This window comes from Lepidochelys olivacea (assembly GCF_965140295.1).
Source record: "Lepidochelys olivacea isolate rLepOli2 genome assembly, chromosome: 16".
Classification (NCBI taxonomy): Eukaryota; Metazoa; Chordata; order Testudines; family Cheloniidae; genus Lepidochelys; species Lepidochelys olivacea.
Genome location: NC_140426.1, coordinates 5,450,664 through 5,470,753, shown reverse-complemented (window position 1 = coordinate 5,470,753; position 20,090 = coordinate 5,450,664). Strand labels below are relative to the sequence as shown.

At 50.1% G+C, this 20,090-nt stretch overlaps 1 protein-coding gene across 7 annotated transcripts in view; it reads right to left on the bottom strand.

Annotated features, from left to right (window-relative positions):
* RGS3 (regulator of G protein signaling 3) overlaps window positions 1–20,090 on the bottom strand; it is a 243,266-nt gene that overhangs the window by 132,679 nt on the left and 90,497 nt on the right. For 6 of the 7 annotated variants that reach the window (XR_014714330.1, XM_084650181.1, XM_084650185.1 and 3 more), the window contains 4 exons: window positions 18,885–18,966; window positions 10,536–10,641; window positions 8,481–8,820; window positions 7,156–7,195 (listed from right to left, as the gene is read on the bottom strand). Coding sequence is in view for 5 of the 7 variants with exons in the window: in XM_084650181.1 (XP_084506307.1) it covers window positions 7,156–7,195; window positions 8,481–8,820; window positions 10,536–10,641; window positions 18,885–18,966 (568 nt within the window). In the remaining 2 variants the exon portion in view is untranslated. Of the gene's footprint in view, window positions 1–7,155; window positions 7,196–8,480; window positions 8,821–10,535; window positions 10,642–18,884; window positions 18,967–20,090 lie in introns of those variants that run through there. The other variant, XM_084650188.1, reaches the window with a different exon arrangement.

Below are 20,090 nucleotides of genomic sequence, written 5' to 3'. Positions count from 1 at the left end.
GGAGTGTGAAAAAACACGCCCCCCTCCCCCCCGACCAACATAAGTTTCACCGACAGAAGCACCGGTGTGGACAGCCCTGTGCCAGCGGGAGACGCTCTCCTGCCGACATAGTTACCGCAGCTCGTTGGGGTGATTTAATGATGCTGGTGGGAGAACTCTCTCCCGCCGGTATAGAGTGGCTACACGGGAGACCTTACAGCCATGAAACTGCAGCGGTACAGCTGTGCCACTGTAATGTCTGTAGTGTAGGCATAGCCATAGACGAAATCTCAGGAAAAACTTCCTACTGTAAGAACAGTAGGACAATGAAACAGACTGCTCAGGAAGGGGTGGAAGCTCCCTCACTGGAGGTTTTCAAAAGGAGGCTGGATAGCCATCTGTCTTGAATGGGTTAGGCCAGTGGTTCTTAACCAGGGGTATGCATATCCCTGGAGGTACATTGAGGTCTTCCAGGGGGTACATCACCTCATCTAGATATTTGCCTAGTTTTACAGCAAGCTACATAAAAAGCACTAGCGAGATCAGTACAAACTAAAATTTCATAGAGACAAAACGAGAAGTCAGCAATGTTTCAGTAACAGTGTGCTGTGACACTTTTGTATTTTTATGTCTGATTTTGTAAGCAAGTAGTTTTTAAGTGGGATGAAACTTGGGGGCATGCAAGACAAATCAGACTCCTGAAAGTAGTTTGGAAAGGTTGAGTGCCACTGGTGTAGACACAAAAAGGAAAGGAGGACTTGTGGCACCTTAGAGACTAACCAATTTATCTGAGCATAAGCTTCCGTGAGCTACAGCTCACTTCATTGGATGCATACTGTGGAAAGTGTAGAAGATCTTTTTATACACACAAAGCATGAAAAAATACCTCCCCCCATCCCACTCTCCTGCTGGTAACAGCTTATCTAAAGTGATCACTCTCCTTACAATGTGTATTTCCCCTTGTTTTTTCCTACCCCGCCCCCTCCTCAGTTCTTGTTAAACCCTGGATTTGTGCTGGAAATGGCCCAACTTGATTATCATATACATTGTAAGGAGAGTGATCACTTTAGATAAGTTATTACCAGCAGGAGAGTGGGGTGGGGGGAGGTATTTTTTCATGCTTTGTGTGTATAAAAAGATCTTCTACACTTTCCACAGTATGCATCCGATGAAGTGAGCTGTAGCTCACGAAAGCTTATGCTCAGATAAATTGGTTAGTCTCTAAGGTGCCACAAGTCCTCCTGTTCTTTTTGCGAATACAGACTAACACGGCTGTTACTCTGAAACCTGGTGTAGACACAACAAATCCTGCATCTTGGCAGAGGGTTAGACTAGCTGACCCTTCTGGTCCCTTCTAACCCTATGGTTCTATGATTACATATTCTCTTAACCATTAGGCAGTAGTGTGTTTGCTTTTAGATAAATGCCAGCAGAGACAGATTGCACTGTATTCGCAGTACCCACTGTTACTGTTTGTCCAGTACGTTGCCCTTCTAGGGGGGCCTCAGTTACCTACCAGGTTGTTTCTAGCTCTAACTACAGTGATTCTCTAATTCGTTCCATGTTCCCTTTGCTAACAGTCTGACTGCCAGATAAAACCAAATAACGAGAGATGGGTTCATGACCATACACTAAAGGGCAAGGTGGCTGCAGGCTGGCAGCTGGCTTTTACTCCGCATTGCTAAATCTCCTCATTTCACTTCAAAAATTCCTCACCCATCAAAAGTAGTTTCCTAATTTTCTCTGGTCTGATCTGGGGAGGCAGCCAACTTGCACAAAACAGTGTTCCCATTGCAATATGAAGGGTGACAATAGCTCCAGTGTTTGCTTGTTTAATCACTGTTCAGATTAACTAGCGTTTTCTCTCCCATGCTTGCTAAACAAACTGCAAATGCTAATTAAAAATAAACACTATGGGGAAAATCCTGGTTCATAGAATCATAGAATCATAGAATATCAGGGTTGGAAGGGACCCCAGAAGGTCATCTAGTCCAACCCCCTGCTCAAAGCAGGACCAATTCCCAGTTAAATCATCCCAGCCAGGGCTTTGTCAAGCCTGACCTTAAAAACCTCTAAGGAAGGAGATTCTACCACCTCCCTAGGTAACGCATTCCACTGTTTCACCACCCTCTTAGTGAAAAAGTTTTTCCTAATATCCAATCTAAACCTCCCCCACTGCAACTTGAGACCATTACTCCTCGTTCTGTCATCTGCTACCATTGAGAACAGTCTAGAGCCATCCTCTTTGGAACCCCCTTTCAGGTAGTTGAAAGCAGCTATCAAATCCCCCCTCATTCTTCTCTTCTGCAGGCTAAACAATCCCAGCTCCCTCAGCCTCTCCTCAGAACTCATGTGTTCCAGTCCCCTAATCATTTTTGTTGCCCTTCGCTGGACTCTCTCCAATTTATCCACATCCTTCTTGAAGTGTGGGGCCCAAAACTGGACACAGTACTCCAGATGAGGCCTCACCAATGTCGAATAGAGGGGAACGATCACGTCCCTCGATCTGCTCGCTATGCCCCTACTTATACATCCCAAAATGCCATTGGCCTTCTTGGCAACAAGGGCACACTGCTGACTCATATCCAGCTTCTCGTCCACTGTCACCCCTAGGTCCTTTTCCGCAGAACTGCTGCCTAGCCATTCGGTCCCTAGTCTGTAGCTGTGCATTGGGTTCTTCCGTCCTAAGTGCAGGACCCTGCACTTATCCTTATTGAACCTCATCAGATTCCTTTTGGCCCAATCTTCCTAACCATGCTCCTGTTGCAACAGGGAGGCCCCCAGAGCAAGGATACTCTCTTCACAGGGTCAGCAGTGGCAGAATGTTGTAATAACCCACAACACAGAAGTGTCCCCCTACCTGCTCAGGTTTCAGCTAAGGGAAATTCTCCTGTCAGAAGGAATTCAGAGCTTGGGGAAGCATGCACAGGGTCTTGAAAACTTGGGACCCATGATGAAGACTCCAGCTATCACCCAGCTTTTCCACTGCAGAGCTTTCCAGCTGCCACATTGTACTCACTAAGCGGGCTTGCCAACAACTACACTCAATACAAAATTTTACAGCTGGAAAACTTGCACAGGCAGTTGCCCCAATGCCAGGAGGAGACCGTTCAATTAGAGAAGCATAAAGAACTTCTTGTCCTCGCCCACACCTAGCACTAGGGTGACCAGACAGCAAGGATGAAAAATTGGGACGGAGGTAGGGGGGTAATAGGAGCCTATATAAGAAAAAGACCCAAAAATCGGGACTGTCCCTATAAACTTGGGACATCTGGTCACCCTGCCTGGAACTGCAGCCCCATGACACACCCAGAGCAGAGCTTTCAAGCTACCCTGGAGCCGAGCAGACAACAACTGTACCATCCCACCTGATCCCACCTGAAGCAGATCATTGGGAGAAGCCAGAGAGCAAGGCCTGTTGCTCCTTGGCAATGGCAGCTGTGTGAAGCTCTCCGGACTGAAAACAGTCCTTTCCAGCATCCAGTCTGCACCCAGCTGAGCACCTCCAATTTTCTCACCTGTGCTGGGCTTAGTCTGAAACACGCACGCTTGGGACTGCTCTGTGTCTAGAGTCTCCCGAGTCCCCAGTAGTTTGGCTTCCTGAGGTATTAAATAAACCAAACCCAAGGAGAAGGCTCACGCCCATGCACAAAGGACAGGCAGAGAGAGAGCATTTCTCAGCCCAGGGCCTCTCTCCACACCAGACTGTTCCCATACTAGGTGCATTTTACATGAATATCCTCTGGATCTGGGATTTGTTTTGTTATGATACAGAGACACCCAAGAGGAGAGAGGCAAAGTGGGGGAAGCACACACTTCTCATGAGTTCATTGGCAAGCAAGTCGTTGGCCTCCTGTATTACAGACAGCCATGCAGAAAGAGGAACTCAGGGCTGCAGAACATGCTACAACCAGCCAAACACACCGGGACTGCAGGTTTGATTGCTAAGAAGATGATAAGACTTTTCCAGCTTCTCACAAATGTTAGCTCTAGAAAACCACGTCTTTAGTACAAACCGACAGCAAGCCCAAGCTAAACGCTTGGCGTTGCATCTGCCCCATTGGCCCATGCACTGAGCCTAGTCTACAAGTGGTTTTGCATTTAAAACTAGACTGGATTCACTAATGTGGCACTGCATCAAGCAATCCTGTCCTGATCCCAGGGTCCAGGACTCTGCACACCTGACACTGCTTCTGATTTTAAACAAACATCCCACACCTCAGAAGAACACTTAGTGGCCAAAAGGCTCAGAGTTTAGGGCCCTGCTTCAGCTAATCCACCAAAACCCAAACACACATATTGTCACAGAAAACTCTATCGCCCTCCACTCCATTCACCTTCCCTTTAGCTGCCGCTCACTTAACCCCTCGCTCTGCAGCTTCCTTCCATCGACTGGCACGCACCTCCGCAGCCGGCTGCCCTGTTCGGAGCTGACGCTGCGCGGGGAGGCAGCAGGGAGCACCGCACTAGAGGATTTCCCACGATCAAACAAGCTGCCGTTCACATGGCTTTGGAGCAGTCTGTGCACAGGAACCACACGCCCTTTCCCCAGGCAATATGTTGAGTCACGGGGCATGTCACCACCAGAGCACATGGAAGCCGCTCGCCCAGCAGGGGGTACCAGAAGTACACATTTCTCTGGAGCCAGACTGGCATCAGTTCCCACAGCTCTGAAGGGCAGGACTTGCTGTTATAATTTTAGCTCCTCACCCCACAGCAAAGAGACCTAACAGAGCTGAATGAATGAGTGAGACAACGAGATTTCGCGGAAAGCTGGCACAGTGTCTGCAGCAGCCTCAGACAGCCATGTAACTTCGACTGCACTAACATCTGCAAGAATCAGGTCCAGGGCCAGTTCCAATTGCTCAGTAATAAAATGAACCCACTGGAGAAGTGCTAGGGGGATGTCCTGTGTGAGGAGCAACACCAACACCTAGAAAGCGCCTTTCCCCAAGCCTGAGGAGGGCAGACCCAGGCAATGCACGGCAGACAAGCCCATGGACATATTCAGGGACCTGCCAGAATACCCACCCTCAGTGCTTTTCATCCCAGGATCTTAGAGCACTTTGCAAAGCAGGGCTGTCATAAATATAAAGAGAAGGGTAAACACCTTTGAAATCCCTCCTGGCCAGAGGAAAAACCCTTTCACCTGCAAAGGGTTAAGAAGCTAGGATAACCTCGCTGGCACCTGACCAAAATGACCAATGAGGAGACAAGATACTTTCAGAGCTGGAGGAGGGGAGAAAAAAAGGCGCTCTCTGTCTGTGTGATGCTTTTGCCTGGAACAGAAAGGAATGGAGTCTTAGAACTTAACAAGTAATCTAGCTAGAGACGCGTTAGATTCTGTTTTGTTTAAATGGCTGAGAAAATAAGCTGTGCTGGATGAAATGTGTATTCCTGTTTTTGTGTCTTTTTGTAACTTAAGATTTTGCCTAGAGGGATTCTCTATGTTTTGAATCTGATTACCCTGTAAGGTATTTACCATCCTGATTTTACAGAGGTGATTCTTTTACTTTTTCTTTAATTAAAATTCTTCTTTTAAGATCCTGATTGCTTTTTCATTGTTCTTAAGATCCAAGGGTTTGGGTCTGTGTTCACCTATGCAAATTGGTGAGGATTTTTATCAAGCCTTCCCCAGGAAAGGGGGTGTAGGGTTTGGGGAGGATTTTGGGGGGAAAGATGTTTCCAAGCGGGCTCTTTCCCGGTTATATATCTGTTAGATGCTTGGTGGTGGCAGCAATAAAGTCCAAGGGCAAAAGGTAAAATAGTTTGTACCTTGAGGAAGTTTTAACCTAAGCTGGTAAGAATAAGCTTAGGGGTTTTCATGCAGGTCCCCACATCTGTACCCTAGAGTTCAGAGTGGAGAAGGAACCTTGACAAGGGCACGTAGCATTATCCCCATTTTAGAGATGGGGAAACTGAGGCACACTGGTGGGGAGGGAGAAGTGCAGTGATGTGCTCCCAGATTTGAACCAGGGCTCTCTCAAAGAAGGCTCCCTCTGGTTCAGCTATATACAGGATTCTCCTTGAGTGATTCACTCTCCTTCACACAACAAAATAACCCAGTAATTCTACCATCTTCCTCCCATAATCTTCACCAACCCTTCCACAAGGCCCTCACCAGATCCATCTGCCCTTACACCTCAGCCATGCTTCCCCCACCCCTCCAGCAGCTCCTCTAGGGGTCTCCCCTACCAAGAAGCTGTGGTTACAACCCTTTGGCTGTGTGGTGGTTGGCTGGACATGGAAAAGGTCCCTCTGGTGCTGGTTCATGGCTGGCTGCAGAATGGATCCCCTTTGCTTTCTGAGATGGCCTGGTCTCCTCCGACTGCCGGGAGGGGCTCAGTGGGGGAGTGAGTCTTCCCTGGCTTGTATGGGGAGTTTCTAGGGAGGAGTTGGCTGGGGTGGAGTGCAGAGGTGGGCAGGCAGGCATGGCAGGGACGTTCACTCAGTGGAACAGCAGCATGGCCCCACAACTTGCTCCTCCCCATGCCCGGCTGGAACAGCTGACCGGGTCAAGGAGGAGAGTACATGGCACTTCCTCCATATGCGATGCATTGCTGAGGAGTGGAGCCCCCTTGCAGCTGCTGCCCTGGCAAGGATGGGGCACTGCAGGGCAGCCGCCGCCTCTGTGAGCAGCAGAAGGGAAGGAGCAGAAAGGTTAGTCCCAGCCCCAGAGAGGATATCTGTGGGTGAGTCTGAGAAACCACTCCTTGCCCCAACCTGACATCACCAGTTCCCACTCACTGACAGCAGGTGATATGCATGGGGCTGGCCCAAGGACGCTGGGGAAGGCCAGAGAGGTGAATGTGTGGGACAAACCCTAAGCATGACCCAGCCTGCAAACAAATGAGGGGAGGGGAACACTGGGTCCCCCGCCTCCTGCCCAAGGAGGGCAGCCCAGCAGCTTGTCTCCTCGAGCCCTTGCAGTGAGGTTTCGAGGCTTAGGCCCTCACAAAGCACAAAGCCAGAGGCCTCAGGCTGGCTCTGTAACCCAGGGCTTGTCCAGCTTAGTGCCTGCACAAGGTCACACCCTGGTTCGCAGCAGAGGGGAATCCAGCATTGGTTCCCTCCCAGGCTAGTGCCCCATCCCCTGAGGGGGATGCCACAGAAACTGCCTAGGCAGCAAAACTCCCGAGTCTGCCGAGCCGTGGGCTGCTAGGAATGGACACTTACCCACCGCGGCATTGTGCTCCTGATACACAGGCCTCAGCAGCTGGAAGACACAGAGCAGGCAGGACATGGTTACTCCCTGCAGCTCCTGGTAGGACCCGCACCAGCAATCTTCAGGACTCGACTTCCAGAGATCCCAAAGCACTTTGCAGAGGGGTGCAGGGTCATCAGCCCACATTGCACTGATGGCGAGAACTCCAGTCCTGTGTCCTACCCACTGGAAAGCCTCCCCGTTTCCCCCAGCACTTGACACAACCCAGCTGACAAACACGTTCAGGACAGCCAGCCATCATGCCCCTTAGCAGGACAGTATCAGCACACACAGTACAATGGTGAGTGCTGCCGGGGATGGGAAGAGGCCTTGGGACACAGCACCAGCTTGGAAGCCTAGTATTCTGTGCTGAAAATAAGCAAAGACCACAAAAGCTTCCCCTTCCCCCTGTGGCTGGGCAGCCAGGGGAGGCATTCACTTCAGACAGGCAGCAGCCCAGACTTATCCCACAGGGCTGTACTGTTCCCTACCGTACCCAGCAGACACAGATACAACAGTCGTCCCCAGTGACAACTTGGGGGCGGAAGGGGCTCATTGGGGTCAGTGCGCATCATGCCACTGTGACATTCCTTGGTGCACAGGGCCAGGAGCTGGGGGCTGATTGCCTGCTTCTTGCAAACGGCCAAAGCCAGGGCATCTGCAGACACCATGATACAGCAAGAAACAGTGTCAGCTCCATGCATGATCTCCAGCCTGCGCAGGTACAGGCTGGGGAGGGGCAGGGCCTGCCTAGGAGCACCAGAGCGGCTGAGGTTGGAGGCAGGATCACAGACTAGCTGGATCTGTGGGGAGTCAAAGCCCACGCTGCTGACCTCAAGAGTGCCCAGAGCTCAGTGCTACCCCTCGGAGGACCCAAGATCTTTAAACATCTCATTTCTGGCAGCTCCTCAATCTGCATCCCACTCCCTGAAAGGATCTATATAGGGGGACCCTCCTTGCTGACTCAGGTGAGCTCAGGGTGGTTACTCCTGAAGACCTCCAGTCCAGCCCTGAGCCCAGCAGCTCTGGAAAGCCAGAGCGTGTCACAGACGAGGCAGCACTGGCTCTAGGGATTAACACAGCCCTGCACATGTGGCCTGGGGCCGTGACTTTGGCTGATCCCCCTTCAGGTGCAAGGTGGCCTTAGGACAAGTGTTCCCTGGAGGTATGGCTGGCTGGTGAGCTGGTCCAGACGTGGCCCTATCAGGCTCTGCGAAAGAGGTGAAGGCCTGGCCAGTGTGAGGGGCACACCCAGTGCCCAGGGGCAGATGTCGCTAGTGCTGGAGGGGGGCCGTACCTGACTCCCAGGATTGAGAGGTGCTAAGAGGATGTAGTTCTTGTCCCCGTCAGAGGACGCCCGGGACAAGGGTGGCATCGTGTGCTGGCTCCGCTTCCCAACCTCCGTGTATCGCGGACAGTTGTTCAGCACCAGCCTGTCACTACTGTTGTACACGATGTGGCAACTCTGGCGGTGCTCGGGGCGGGAGGGCACTGTGCTGTTTTTCTCCCGCTTGTTTGGAGGTGACTGGAGGTCGTAGGCAGATTTGCAGGATGACCTCCGTATCATGCCTTCAAGGCCTGGCTTGATCTGCGGCACGATCCTCCACACCAGCAGGATGATCTCACTGGGACAGTTCCTGAAAGAGACGCCGTGGGGGAGGGTCAGACGAATGCAGCCTGGGGAAGCCTGCCAGCCCCATGGGCAAGCCCAGCTCCAGCATGGCGAACAACACTCTTGGGAGGCGACACTGCGCACAGTGGGCCCCAAGCCTCGCAACTTCAGCAGCCACACAGACAACCCCCACCACCAGAGTCCCTCTCCCTTCCCATATCCCTGCCCCCCCCCCCCCGCCAAGACACCCTCTCCCTTCCCTCCCACCCTGGAAGTCCCTCTCCCTTCCCATCTCCCCCAGACTCCCTCTCCCCTCCCTTCCCACCCCCCCCCCCCAAGATTCCCTCTCCCTTCCTTTCCCATCCTTCCCCCTGGACTTCCTCTCCCTTTCCATCCCCCTCACCGACTCCCTCTCCCTTCCCTCCCCACCCCACCCCCCCGTGCCAAGACTCCCTCTCCCTTCCCTTTCCCCCACCCCAAGGGTCCCTCTCCTTTCCCTCCCTCCAACTTCCTCTCCCTTCCCTTCCCCCCATCCCAAGTCCCTCTCCCTTCCCTTCCCATCCTCCTCCCTCACCCTCTCTCTCCCTTCCCATCCTCCCCCCACATTCCCTCTCCCTTCCCTTCCCATCCCCCCCGACTCCCTCTTCCTTCCCTTCCCCTGCCCCCGCGCCAAGACTCCCTCTCCCTTCCTTTCCCATCCCCCTCAGGCTCCCTCTCCCTTCCCTTCCCTCTCCCCCAAGACTCCCTTTCCCTTCCCTTCCCTCCCCCCAGACTCCTTCTCCCTCCCTATCCCTCCCCCGACTCCCTCTCCCTTCCCCCCACCCCTCAGCCTCCCTCTCCCTTCCCTTCTTATCCCCCCCCGAGACTCCCTCTCCCTTCCCTCCTTCCCTGACCCCCTCTCTCTTCCCTTCCCTCCCCCGCAGTTTCCCTCTCCCTTCCCCTCTCTCCCGGGAGTCCCTCTCCCTTCCCTTCCTATCCCCGCCCTGACACTCCTTCTCCCTTCCCTCCCCCGCAGTTTCCATCTCCCTTCCCTTCTCCCCCCGCCGACTTCCTCTTCTTTCCCATCCCCCCCAGACTCCCTCTCACTTCCCTCCCCACCCCCAGACTGCCCCTCCCTTCACCCACACCACCTCAGGGACACCTACCTCCCCTCCCCCTTCACTGCTTAATGGACTCCCCCTCCCAGCTCCTTGCACCCCCTCAGACTCTCTCCCTTCCAGCCTCCCTCACCACCCGACTCTTGCCTCCCCTCCCTCGCCCCCCAATCAGAGATTTCTCCTCCCCCTCCCCAACCCAGCCCCCTGAACCTCCTCTGAGACACTCCCTCCCCAAACCCCTGTGCCCCTCTGAGACTCTGTCTCCTCCACTCGTCTCCCCTCTGACTCCCACCGAGCCCTGCTTTCCCCACACTCATGCACTGGTACCCCGTCCCTCCCAGTTATCCCCACGAATCTGCAACACTCAGCTGGGCCCGCCTTCCACCTGCCACTCCCCTCTGCAGCACATGGGCCCCATGCCAAGGCTCCCACCTCAGCCCAGTCTGGGGGTGCCACCTGTCCAGGTGTTCCCGGGATCACCCCACCCCTGAGGCAGCTGTGTGAGGAAATCTGCCCGCCAGCTCAACACACACTTCAGCTGGTCAGCTCTTGGGGCTCAGGATTGCTCCAAGGCCCCGTTCTTTGTATCCCACATGTGGCTGCCCCCACCCAGCCTGACGGGTACTGGAGTGTGAACCATCACCGGATTTCATGTGCCAACTCCACGCATTTCCAGTGCTCCACGGGTTGCTGGTTCAGCTGCACCACAGTGTCCAGCTGCTGCAGGCCAGCCTTCTCTGCTGGGCCACCTAATGGAGAGAAGGAGCCATGCCAACAATCTGCCCCAGGACAGAGCCAAGTGCATGTCCAAACTGCACGTATCCCATACTCTCTCCGTACCTTCCCCCGCTACCACCCAGATCCCATACTAACGCGGTCCCTTCCCTATCTAACACCCAGATCTTGTACTGACCCCATCCCTTCCCTCCGAACTGCCCGGATCCTCTATGGACCCTGTGCCTTCCCTCCCTACCCCCCGCCCCCGGATCCTGTACTCACCCTGTCCATTCCGTAGGAACTACCCAGATCATGTACTGACCCCGTCCCTTCCCTCCCTACCAACCGGATCCCGTACTCACCACCTCCCTTCCCTCTGAACTGTCGGATCCCATACTCACCCTGCCCCTTCCTTCCCTAATGTCCGGATCCTGCACGGACCCCATACCTTCCCTCCCTAACACCCAGATCCCGTACTCATCCTGTCCCTTCCCTCCCCACCAATCAGATCCTGTACTGACCCTGTCCCTTCCCTCCCTACCACCCAGATCCCGTACTCACCCCATCCCTTACCTCCCTACCACTTGGATCCTATTCTGACCCTGTCCCGTCCCTTCCCTCGAACGGCCAGGATCCCGTACTGATGCCAACCCTTCCCTAGCTACCACTCAGTTCCCATACTTATCCTGTCCCTTCCCTTTCAATCACTTGGATCCCATTCTGATCCCATCCCTTCCCTCTCTACCACCCAGATCCTGTACTCACCCCGTCCCTTCCCTCCGAACTGCCTGGATCCTGTACCGACCCCATCCCTTCCCTCCCTAATGCCCCATACTCACCCTGTCCCTTCCCTCCCTACCAACTGGATCCTGTAGTCACTCAAACCCTTCCCTCCCTACCACCCAGATCCCATACTCGCTCTGTCCCTTCCCTCCCTACCCCCCAGATCCTGTACTCACCCTGTCCCTTTCCTCCCTACCCCCCAGATCCTGTACTCACCCTGTCCCTTTCCTCCCTACCACCCAGATCCTGTACTCATCCCATCCCTTCCCTCCCTACTACTTGGATCCCATTCTGACCCCATCCCTTCCCTCCCTACTGCCCGTATCCCGTATTGACCAAGTCCCTATTCCTCTCTACCACCTGGATCCCGTAATGACGCAGTCCCTTCTCTCCCTTCCCCTACTGCCCGGATGCCATACTGACCCCATCCCTTCCCTACCTACTGCCTGGATCACGTACTGACTCTGTCCCTTTCCTCCCCACAACCTGGATCCTCAACTGACTCCTCACCTATTGCTTGGATCCCATCCCATACTTACCCTGTCCCTTCCCTCCCCTACTGCCCGGATTCTGTTCTCACCCTGTGAGCTTCATGTCTGACCTACTGGGTCCTCTCCCAGCTACTCCCAGTGAGAGGGCTAACAGTGTCAATCGCAGTGCTTGTTGATATGACAAAAACATGTGTCCACTAGGAACTTTGCTGAGACCTTCAATCTCCTACACACAGGAGCCAGCACTAAGCCATCAGATTGCAATACCTGACAGTCATGACTGGCCTGAGATGTGTGTACAACAGGCCAACTAGGGGTGAAGCATACCATGAGGTTAGTGTCCTTTATGGATGCCTGTTTAAGTCAAATGCCACGTCCTTGTAAAATGCACATGCTACAGTCTCACAACAGTTCCAGCCTGTGACATTGATTAAATGTGACCATGCAGATCATTGCTGCTACCACTGTTATATTATTGCAACAAATCTTGCACAAACTGTACCAAGTAAGGCACCAATGGAAAAGTTGCGGTTTGCTGAATATGCTGGTTCTATTGGTGTGCAGGTATCAGTTATGAACATTGACTACGTACTTGTATCTCAAAGGTGTCTGCTCCTGCAATAGAACCCACAGGGCAACTGGCACCCAGTCTGGCCAGCACATTGTGAATGAAGTATTCAAGCTGGTGGCTCATCAACAAACACAATGAATCACGGAAGAAGCCTATCCATGCCTGACAGACTTTCATATGAATGTTTTAACAAGAGTACGGGTAATGGCCTCCGCTATGACTTGCCCATGTGACCACAAACTCCATCTTGTTACCTGTAATTTTTCACAAACTAGAACAACGGGTTTCCCTCCACATGGCAGAAGCTATAAAAGGCCCTGGAAACATCTCCATTTTGCCTCTTTCCTGCTCTGATCTCTGGGCTATGGACTAATACTAATGGGAGCTTTCTAACCAAGGGACTGAGGACCTTCCAATTATTTGGGAGCAACCTGAGATTTAACAAGCCAGCAGTTTATTTCATCACTGCTTCAAGCCTGATCCAAGAACTCTTTGCAACACTAAATCGCACATCTCTTCTATAAAATTGACCTCAAAACTGTTTTCATATCTGTATGTATAGTGATCTTTTAACCAATACTCTCTCTCTCTTTTCTTTTTTAATAAATTTTAGTTTAGTTAATAGGAATTGGCTGTACACTGTATTTTGGTAAGATCTGAAATCCCGATCCTTTGGGATTGGTAGAACTTTCTTAAATGATTAATAAGATTTTCAGTAATCCTCATCATATTTGATTTGCATGTCTGAGTGGAAGCCCAAGGGTCGGTTGCTTTAAGGGAACTGTGTTTTGACTTCTGGGTAACTGTTTTGTGGCTACCTTGGTGGATCTAAGTATTGGAATGACCACCAGCTTCAGGCATTGTCTACCCCATTCTTTGCAGTTTGCCCTAATTAAGTAACCTCAGTGTGGCCCCCCTGGGACCCTGGTCACACAGTCATTGATATGAGTATTCACACAAGTTCCAAACACCTCATGTTTACCCAGGAACTCTGACCAACTGCCATGCTGCTCCACCAGAGACACACTTGGTTCCTTTACAAAATACTGTCCATGCTGTTGAGCAAGACAGAAAATGCGAGCCATGTTTGAAGACAATCTCTCCAGCAGTACTGCAGTTCTGGACACTTCAATCTGGCTCCTTGGCTGTCCCTGCCAGACATTTTCAGCTGTCAGCTGTACTCCTAAGAGAACAACTGGGCCACCCACACTCATGCTGACTAGCCCAGCCAGGTCCTGTGGCGGGAACTCCACAGAACGAGGAGTAATGGTCTCAAGTTGCAGTGGGGGAGGTTTAGGTTGGATATTGGAAAAAACTTTTTCACTAGGAGGGTGGTGAAGCACTGGAATGGGTTACCTAGGGAGGTGGTGGAATCTCCTTCCTTAGAGGTTTTTAAGGTCAGGCTTGACAAAGCCCTGGCTGGGATGATTTAATTGGGGATTGGTCCTGCTTTGAGCAGGGGGTTGGACTAGATGACCTCCTGAGGTCCCTTCTAGCCCTGATATTCTATGATTCTATTAACAGGTTGCCGTGTTCTGCATAAGCAACAGTCTCTATGGCAGCCACACTGAGTCCTGGGTATAGTAAACTCCATTGACATGGTCTGGGGGAAACTATTCATGGACCACCGTGCCCAGGCCATCCTTTGAGCAAAGTTGGGAAGCTTCCCAGCAAGCTGGAGGTGGACAATGCACTGACGCCATCTTATCTCTTAGGCTCCTGCTGAGTCAAACTACTTGGATGAATGGAGGCAGATGCCCTCAATGGAAGGGGAGGACGGTGGGTCCGCCAGGTCTAAGCACTTCTCCTTTCCAACCAGCACCACTCTGGACTTGCCCAGATGGAGTTTGTACCAGCTGCCCCTGGCGTTCCGGGGGACCTGCAAGGGGGCTGGGGGTTGTCGAAGAGGAGCAGTTGCCCATTTCCACTCTCTGGGGCTGTTGGAGCAATAAGTGGAGCCACTGTAGTGCAATGCCATCCATCCCGCTATGTCACATAGATAGGTTGACAGCCTGGGACATTATGAACAGCTCGAGGGCAGAGGGCAAGGGGCCCCCTGATATCAACTGGCCTGACCAGCCTAATATACCCCAACTCACTATTGTTATCATCTGTATCTAGGAGGTGTCATGTGATCTGTCACTGGAAAGCTCATCACTCACTGGGTATTCACAGCACCATGTCATACAGGTGCAAGCAACTGATGCAAAGTTATGGACATAAACTGAAATTCTAATTCTTAAAATGTGTTTGCCAGTCACATAGGAGTTAGCTCACCCTAAACAAGGCCCTGAGCTTTCTCCACTGGACAGTTACTTCCAAAGTACTTTGAAAGACAATGAGAATGTATTGACATACCAGCTAAAGCTCTCCAGCTAACAAGTGTGGGGAAGAGACTGTCTGGCTAGGCCTCAGCAAGGTAGAGAAACTTTATCGGATCTATAAAGACAGGAGAGTATAAACCTCAAATAATAAGCAATTGAATCAACCCATTGAACACAATACTAGTGCATCATGGACGTCTTTTATGTATGCCTTTACCACCCTGGTGGTAAAATGTCTGTATTGATACTAGAGGAGGAATTATGGATGCTCATTGAGATTCCGCTGTCCAGTCTGCCCAGATACAGCTACCTACTTATCTCCTATGTAAATCAACCATGATGGAATCAAACAATGGAAGCCTCATTTACACCGAAACCATATGGGGGATGGGAAGCCCACAAGGAAGGGAAGAACAGCATGAGGTCATTGACCTTTGGGCGATATAAGTGCGGAGAGAAGGCATCCATCACTAGAGAAACACAAGAGGCTAGAGCTCTTACAAGCTGAGAAAGATGAGTCCTTCAACCAAGTCTCTGGAACTGAATGCAGATGAGAAACCTGCTTAGATAAAGATCATTCACCTAAGAAGACAAGGGAAACCAGCCCCTGGTGGAAGGTCCTGACTGAGGGAAAGTCAGCCATGGCTGGGAAGAAGAATGACTGGAGAGAGAAACCATCTTGAACAAAGCCTGTATCTTGCTAGGTTAAATTTTAGACTCTTAGATGCATGTTTTCTCTTGTATTTGCTTGTTACCTTTTCTAACTTTATTCCTTTTACGTAGCAGCACTTAACCTATGGCCAATTGTTAATACTTTATTTTACTATAAACCAACTCAGCACCAGTGGGGCTGTCCCTGCTCTGACGCCCAATGTCAAAGCATTAGGAAGCAGCAGACGCCACTTGCTGTTGAAGCATGGCTGCTGCTAGCTTCTCAGTTACTTTGCCAAGGAATGGGAGGTTACAGGTGGGGCAGTGACAGGAGGTTTCCTGCACCAAGTGTTGGCTTCCTGACTATTTGCAGCCTATGGCGTTCCGCAGGGTGGACTGGGAGGTTAGCTTTGTTGGATCATATTAAAGAAGTTCTGTATTAAAATCACAAATGAGTTTGATTCCCCACAGTTTAAATTTCAGGGTATTACTAATTAAAAGGTTTCTTGGTTTTTGGTATTGTTTCTCTCCCTCTATGTGTGAAACTTGCAAGCTGCTAATTGTGTTAGTACATTCTAAGATAGAGTCTGTTCTCAAAGCAATTCTTTGTAGCAACACCTACTCACACAGAGAGAGACTCAAAGCAATACTCTGTAACAACAGAAACACCACCCAGAGACTCCCCGCCCTTTTGTTGTATTTATCTCACTTTGTTAACAATTGTGATTAAAATAGATATAGAGGATGTATGTGGATGGATGCTTGGTGTGAATAATAACTGAATGATCATGGAGGTGCCAGCCTAAGAATCCAGTGTCCATCGGCTGAAGAAGGCGACAAGTGGAAATAACCAGAGGACCCCCAGAGGGCAGACTGGGATCCACCCAAGAGCTTCAAGAATGGGAGAACCAAAGAACAAGATAACATCTGGCAGCACGGAGCCGTCAGGAATGTGCCATCTGCTGATTGATTCAGCAACAGCATGATGAAGCAATTCCCATAGACTGGCATAGGAAGAAATTCCTATAAAAATGGACTCTAGAAAGTGAGAACTTTGGGGTCTGATTCTGTAAACCAACTTCCAGGAGCATCAGATGACCATCTGACAAGGCCCTGCTCCCTCCTTATGTCCAGGCCACCTGGCCAGTGGCTTGGCATGAGCAACTCTAAGGCTGGTAACTATGATAACAACCTTGCAGAACCTGTGTGTGTGTGTGTATGAATGAACGTGTGAATAAATATGAAATTGAATGGAATGTTATCGCTATAACTGCTTACTATGATTCTCTCTGTATTCACAATAAATGTGGCATTTTGCCTTTTCCCCTTTAATAAGATCCTGCTGGTTTTTATTTTACTGGTGTAACAGCTTCTCACAAGCAGCTGTTGATTATTTCCATCAGAAGCAGTCATAGTTTTTTGTCAGCTTTCCCCAGCCAGGACAGGCATGGCTGTTCTCACAGGGGGGAATTCCCCTGTGACTGGGAGGGCCAGCAGCATGCCCTCCGCACCATCTCATGCCTGCACTGGGGTGGGGACCACAGGCAGAGCACTCATTTGGGGTGCCTCTGAACCCCCAGTGCTCCAGAGAAGGAGTCTCCACATTGGCAGAGACCAGCATGCAGCAGTGAGCGCACCTCAGGATCTGGATTTACACAGCTCCTGCAGCCCCCATGCTGAGCCATGTCATGGAGGAGATGCAAGCTGCATCCCAGCTGCAGGAGTTGTGCCGCTCCTTTGTGCCCTGGCCTAGGATTGGGGCAGCAATGTGCTTTCACCTCCTCAGACACACCCAGGACCCAGTTACTCACATGCGGGACAAGCAGATGAGATTTGGGTTCCTCATTACCTCAGTAGGCAGTTACAGGATAGCAAACTAGATTTCCAGGTCAGTTTTGTAGGAGAGACAAGTACGTTTCTCACCCTTATGATTCTGGAGAAAAGCTTGAAAACATGTCCCATAAATGCTCAACAACAAGACCGCAAATAAAAAGAACCCAAAGTGTGTCAGTTTTAAAATCCCACAGTTTGTGAAATGTTGTCAGTTTTGGACAACTGAAACCTGAAATATTTTGGCCTGTTTAACAAACATTTTCAGTAAAGCCAAAACATTTTGCCTAACCCACTGAAATTTTTCAGTTGTTGAAAAACCAAACAATTTTCAGAAAGAACGAGGAGTCCTTGTGGCACCTCAGAGACTAACAAATTTATTTGAGCATAAGCTTTCGTGGGCTAAAGCCCACTTCATCAGATGCATGTAGTGGAAAATACAGTAGGAAGATATATATTTACAGAGAACATGAAAAAATGGGGGTTGCCATACCAGTGAATGGGCCATCCTAATTATCACTACAAAAGTTTTTTTCTCCTGCTGATAATAGCCCACCTTAATCGATCAGTCTCGTTAGAGCTGGTATGGCAAACCCCATTTTTTCATGTTCTCTGTATATATATATATCTATCTCTTCCTACTGCATTTTCCACTACATGCATCTGATGAAGTGGGCTTTAGCCCACGAAAGCTTATGCCCAAATAAATTTGTTAGTCTCTAAGGTGCCACAAGGACTCCTCGTTCTTTCTGCTGATACAGACGAACATGGCTGCCGCTCTGAAACAATTTTCAGCGTTCATGGTTTCTTTGGAGGCTTTCTTCTGGCAAAAAAATGAAAAATTCTGTCAAAATATGTCAACAAAAACATATAAAATAGTTTTTGTCTAAATGTTTTTTGGGGGGGAACCTTTCTCCGCCAGTACTAGTACGTCTATTAGACTGACATCAAAACACTGCAGAATGCCATACATACATGCTCATGTATCTACAGTGTTAGCACAAATGGTATATTGTCCTATTTGAGAACCCATATGCGATCCCAGCATTAAAGACTGTATTGTGAGGCATAAGCACAAGGGGCAGAGTTAAGGTGGCTTTTCCACCTTAACGTTTACATTTCCTGACTTTTGCTGTGCAAATGAAGGGAGTGATACAAAGCGAACTGAAGTCAATAGAAAGACTCCGAGTGATTTCCATGGGCTTTGGACCAGGCCATTAATGCTCTCTCCCAATATCTGGCTATGTGGAGTACTTGTTACATAATCAAATTTTACTCACTCAATGAGCAATTAGGAAAAAAACTAGCTGCCACCATTTTTGTGCCAAACACCTAGAAATGGCACAGGCGTCCCCGCCGTTGCCCTGTGCCCAGCAGTCTCACCGAAATACCTGCAGCGCTGAGCACAGGCAGTACTGTAACAAGACAGCCACACTGGCCTCTGGCCTCATTAGAGGCACAAAGGGGACATTTAAAAGAAACTGTTCAAGAGAAAAGGAAAATTCTGTGAGGTTTGAGAGGGTCTTAAGACAGGATCAAACACAGGGAAGCAAAGGGGACGGGGACTGGTCCCTTTCAAATCAGTCCAACAATAAAAGATGTATAAAAATGGGTTGTTCTCTTACCAGAGTCTACAGCCTGCACACGGACTGGAGAGTCGCAGCAGATTGTGAAGCCAAACCCATCCCTTCCTCGAGGGATTGTAATCTGAAAACAGACATCAGAGTCATCCTGTTACACAGGAAGGCAGCTACTGTGTGTGACCAGTAAGAACCCAGCACTTTGCTCATGCACAGCCCCAGGACTTTTATGCCTACATTAAAACAGCATCTGTATAGCCAGCTGGAGAGGGATGAATGGACTGGTCGGAGACAACAAACATCTGTCAGTATAAAAGTCCTCCCTTTGTAGGAGGACATAAACTACTGCAGATGGCCAGGACATAGCTGACACTGGACTGCAGCCAAGGGCATTTAAAAGGGCATTTACAAATCACACAAAATTTGGCATTGCAATCTGTGAGCAGGTGAGTTGCATATCCTGTACTATAGGCAGATAACACAATTCCCCTCCCCTGAATTTCTCTTGATAACCAAGGGAGTGTTCTAGAGGTGGGATGAAGGATGGGTTAAGGGATAAGATTGGGAACCAGGAGATATGATTTTATTCCTGGCTTTGACAAAGACTTCCAGTGTGACTTCTTTGAGCAACTCTCTGTGCCTCAGTTTCCCTTATATAATATATAAATAATGACATTTTCCTACCTTGCAGGATTGTGGCAAGACTTAGTATATTAATATTTGTAAAGCAGTTGGGGTGAAGATGCTCTGAAAGCCTCACACATTATTTTGTGCTAAAGTATTTTCATTAAGTAGGATATGGCTGAAAGGAGTTCTGAAGGGAAGGGATGGAGTGTTAATGGGTTTTTTCCATCAGCACTCAGGGAACAAGTGAAAGGCTCCTCTCACCACGCTGACCCTGGAGGCTGTGAGCTCTCATGAATAGAGTGAAGTTCATTTGTCGAAGGTTGGCTTTAAGCGGGAGCTCAGTCACAGTTCCTATAAACTTTCAGAGAAGTTTATCACATTTCCAGGTTTACTGAAAAGGAGGGGACGGGGCGGGTGAACCAACTGACCCATATGATTTCTGGAAATAAACAGCCAGAAGGACAGATCCCATTGAGGGACCAAGAATAAGCAACCACAGATAGACTCATAGCCTCATAGATATTAAGGTCAGAAGGGACCATTATGATCATCTAGTCTGACCTCCTGCACAATGCAGGCCACAGAATCTCACCCACCCACTTCTGCAATAAACCTCTCACCTAT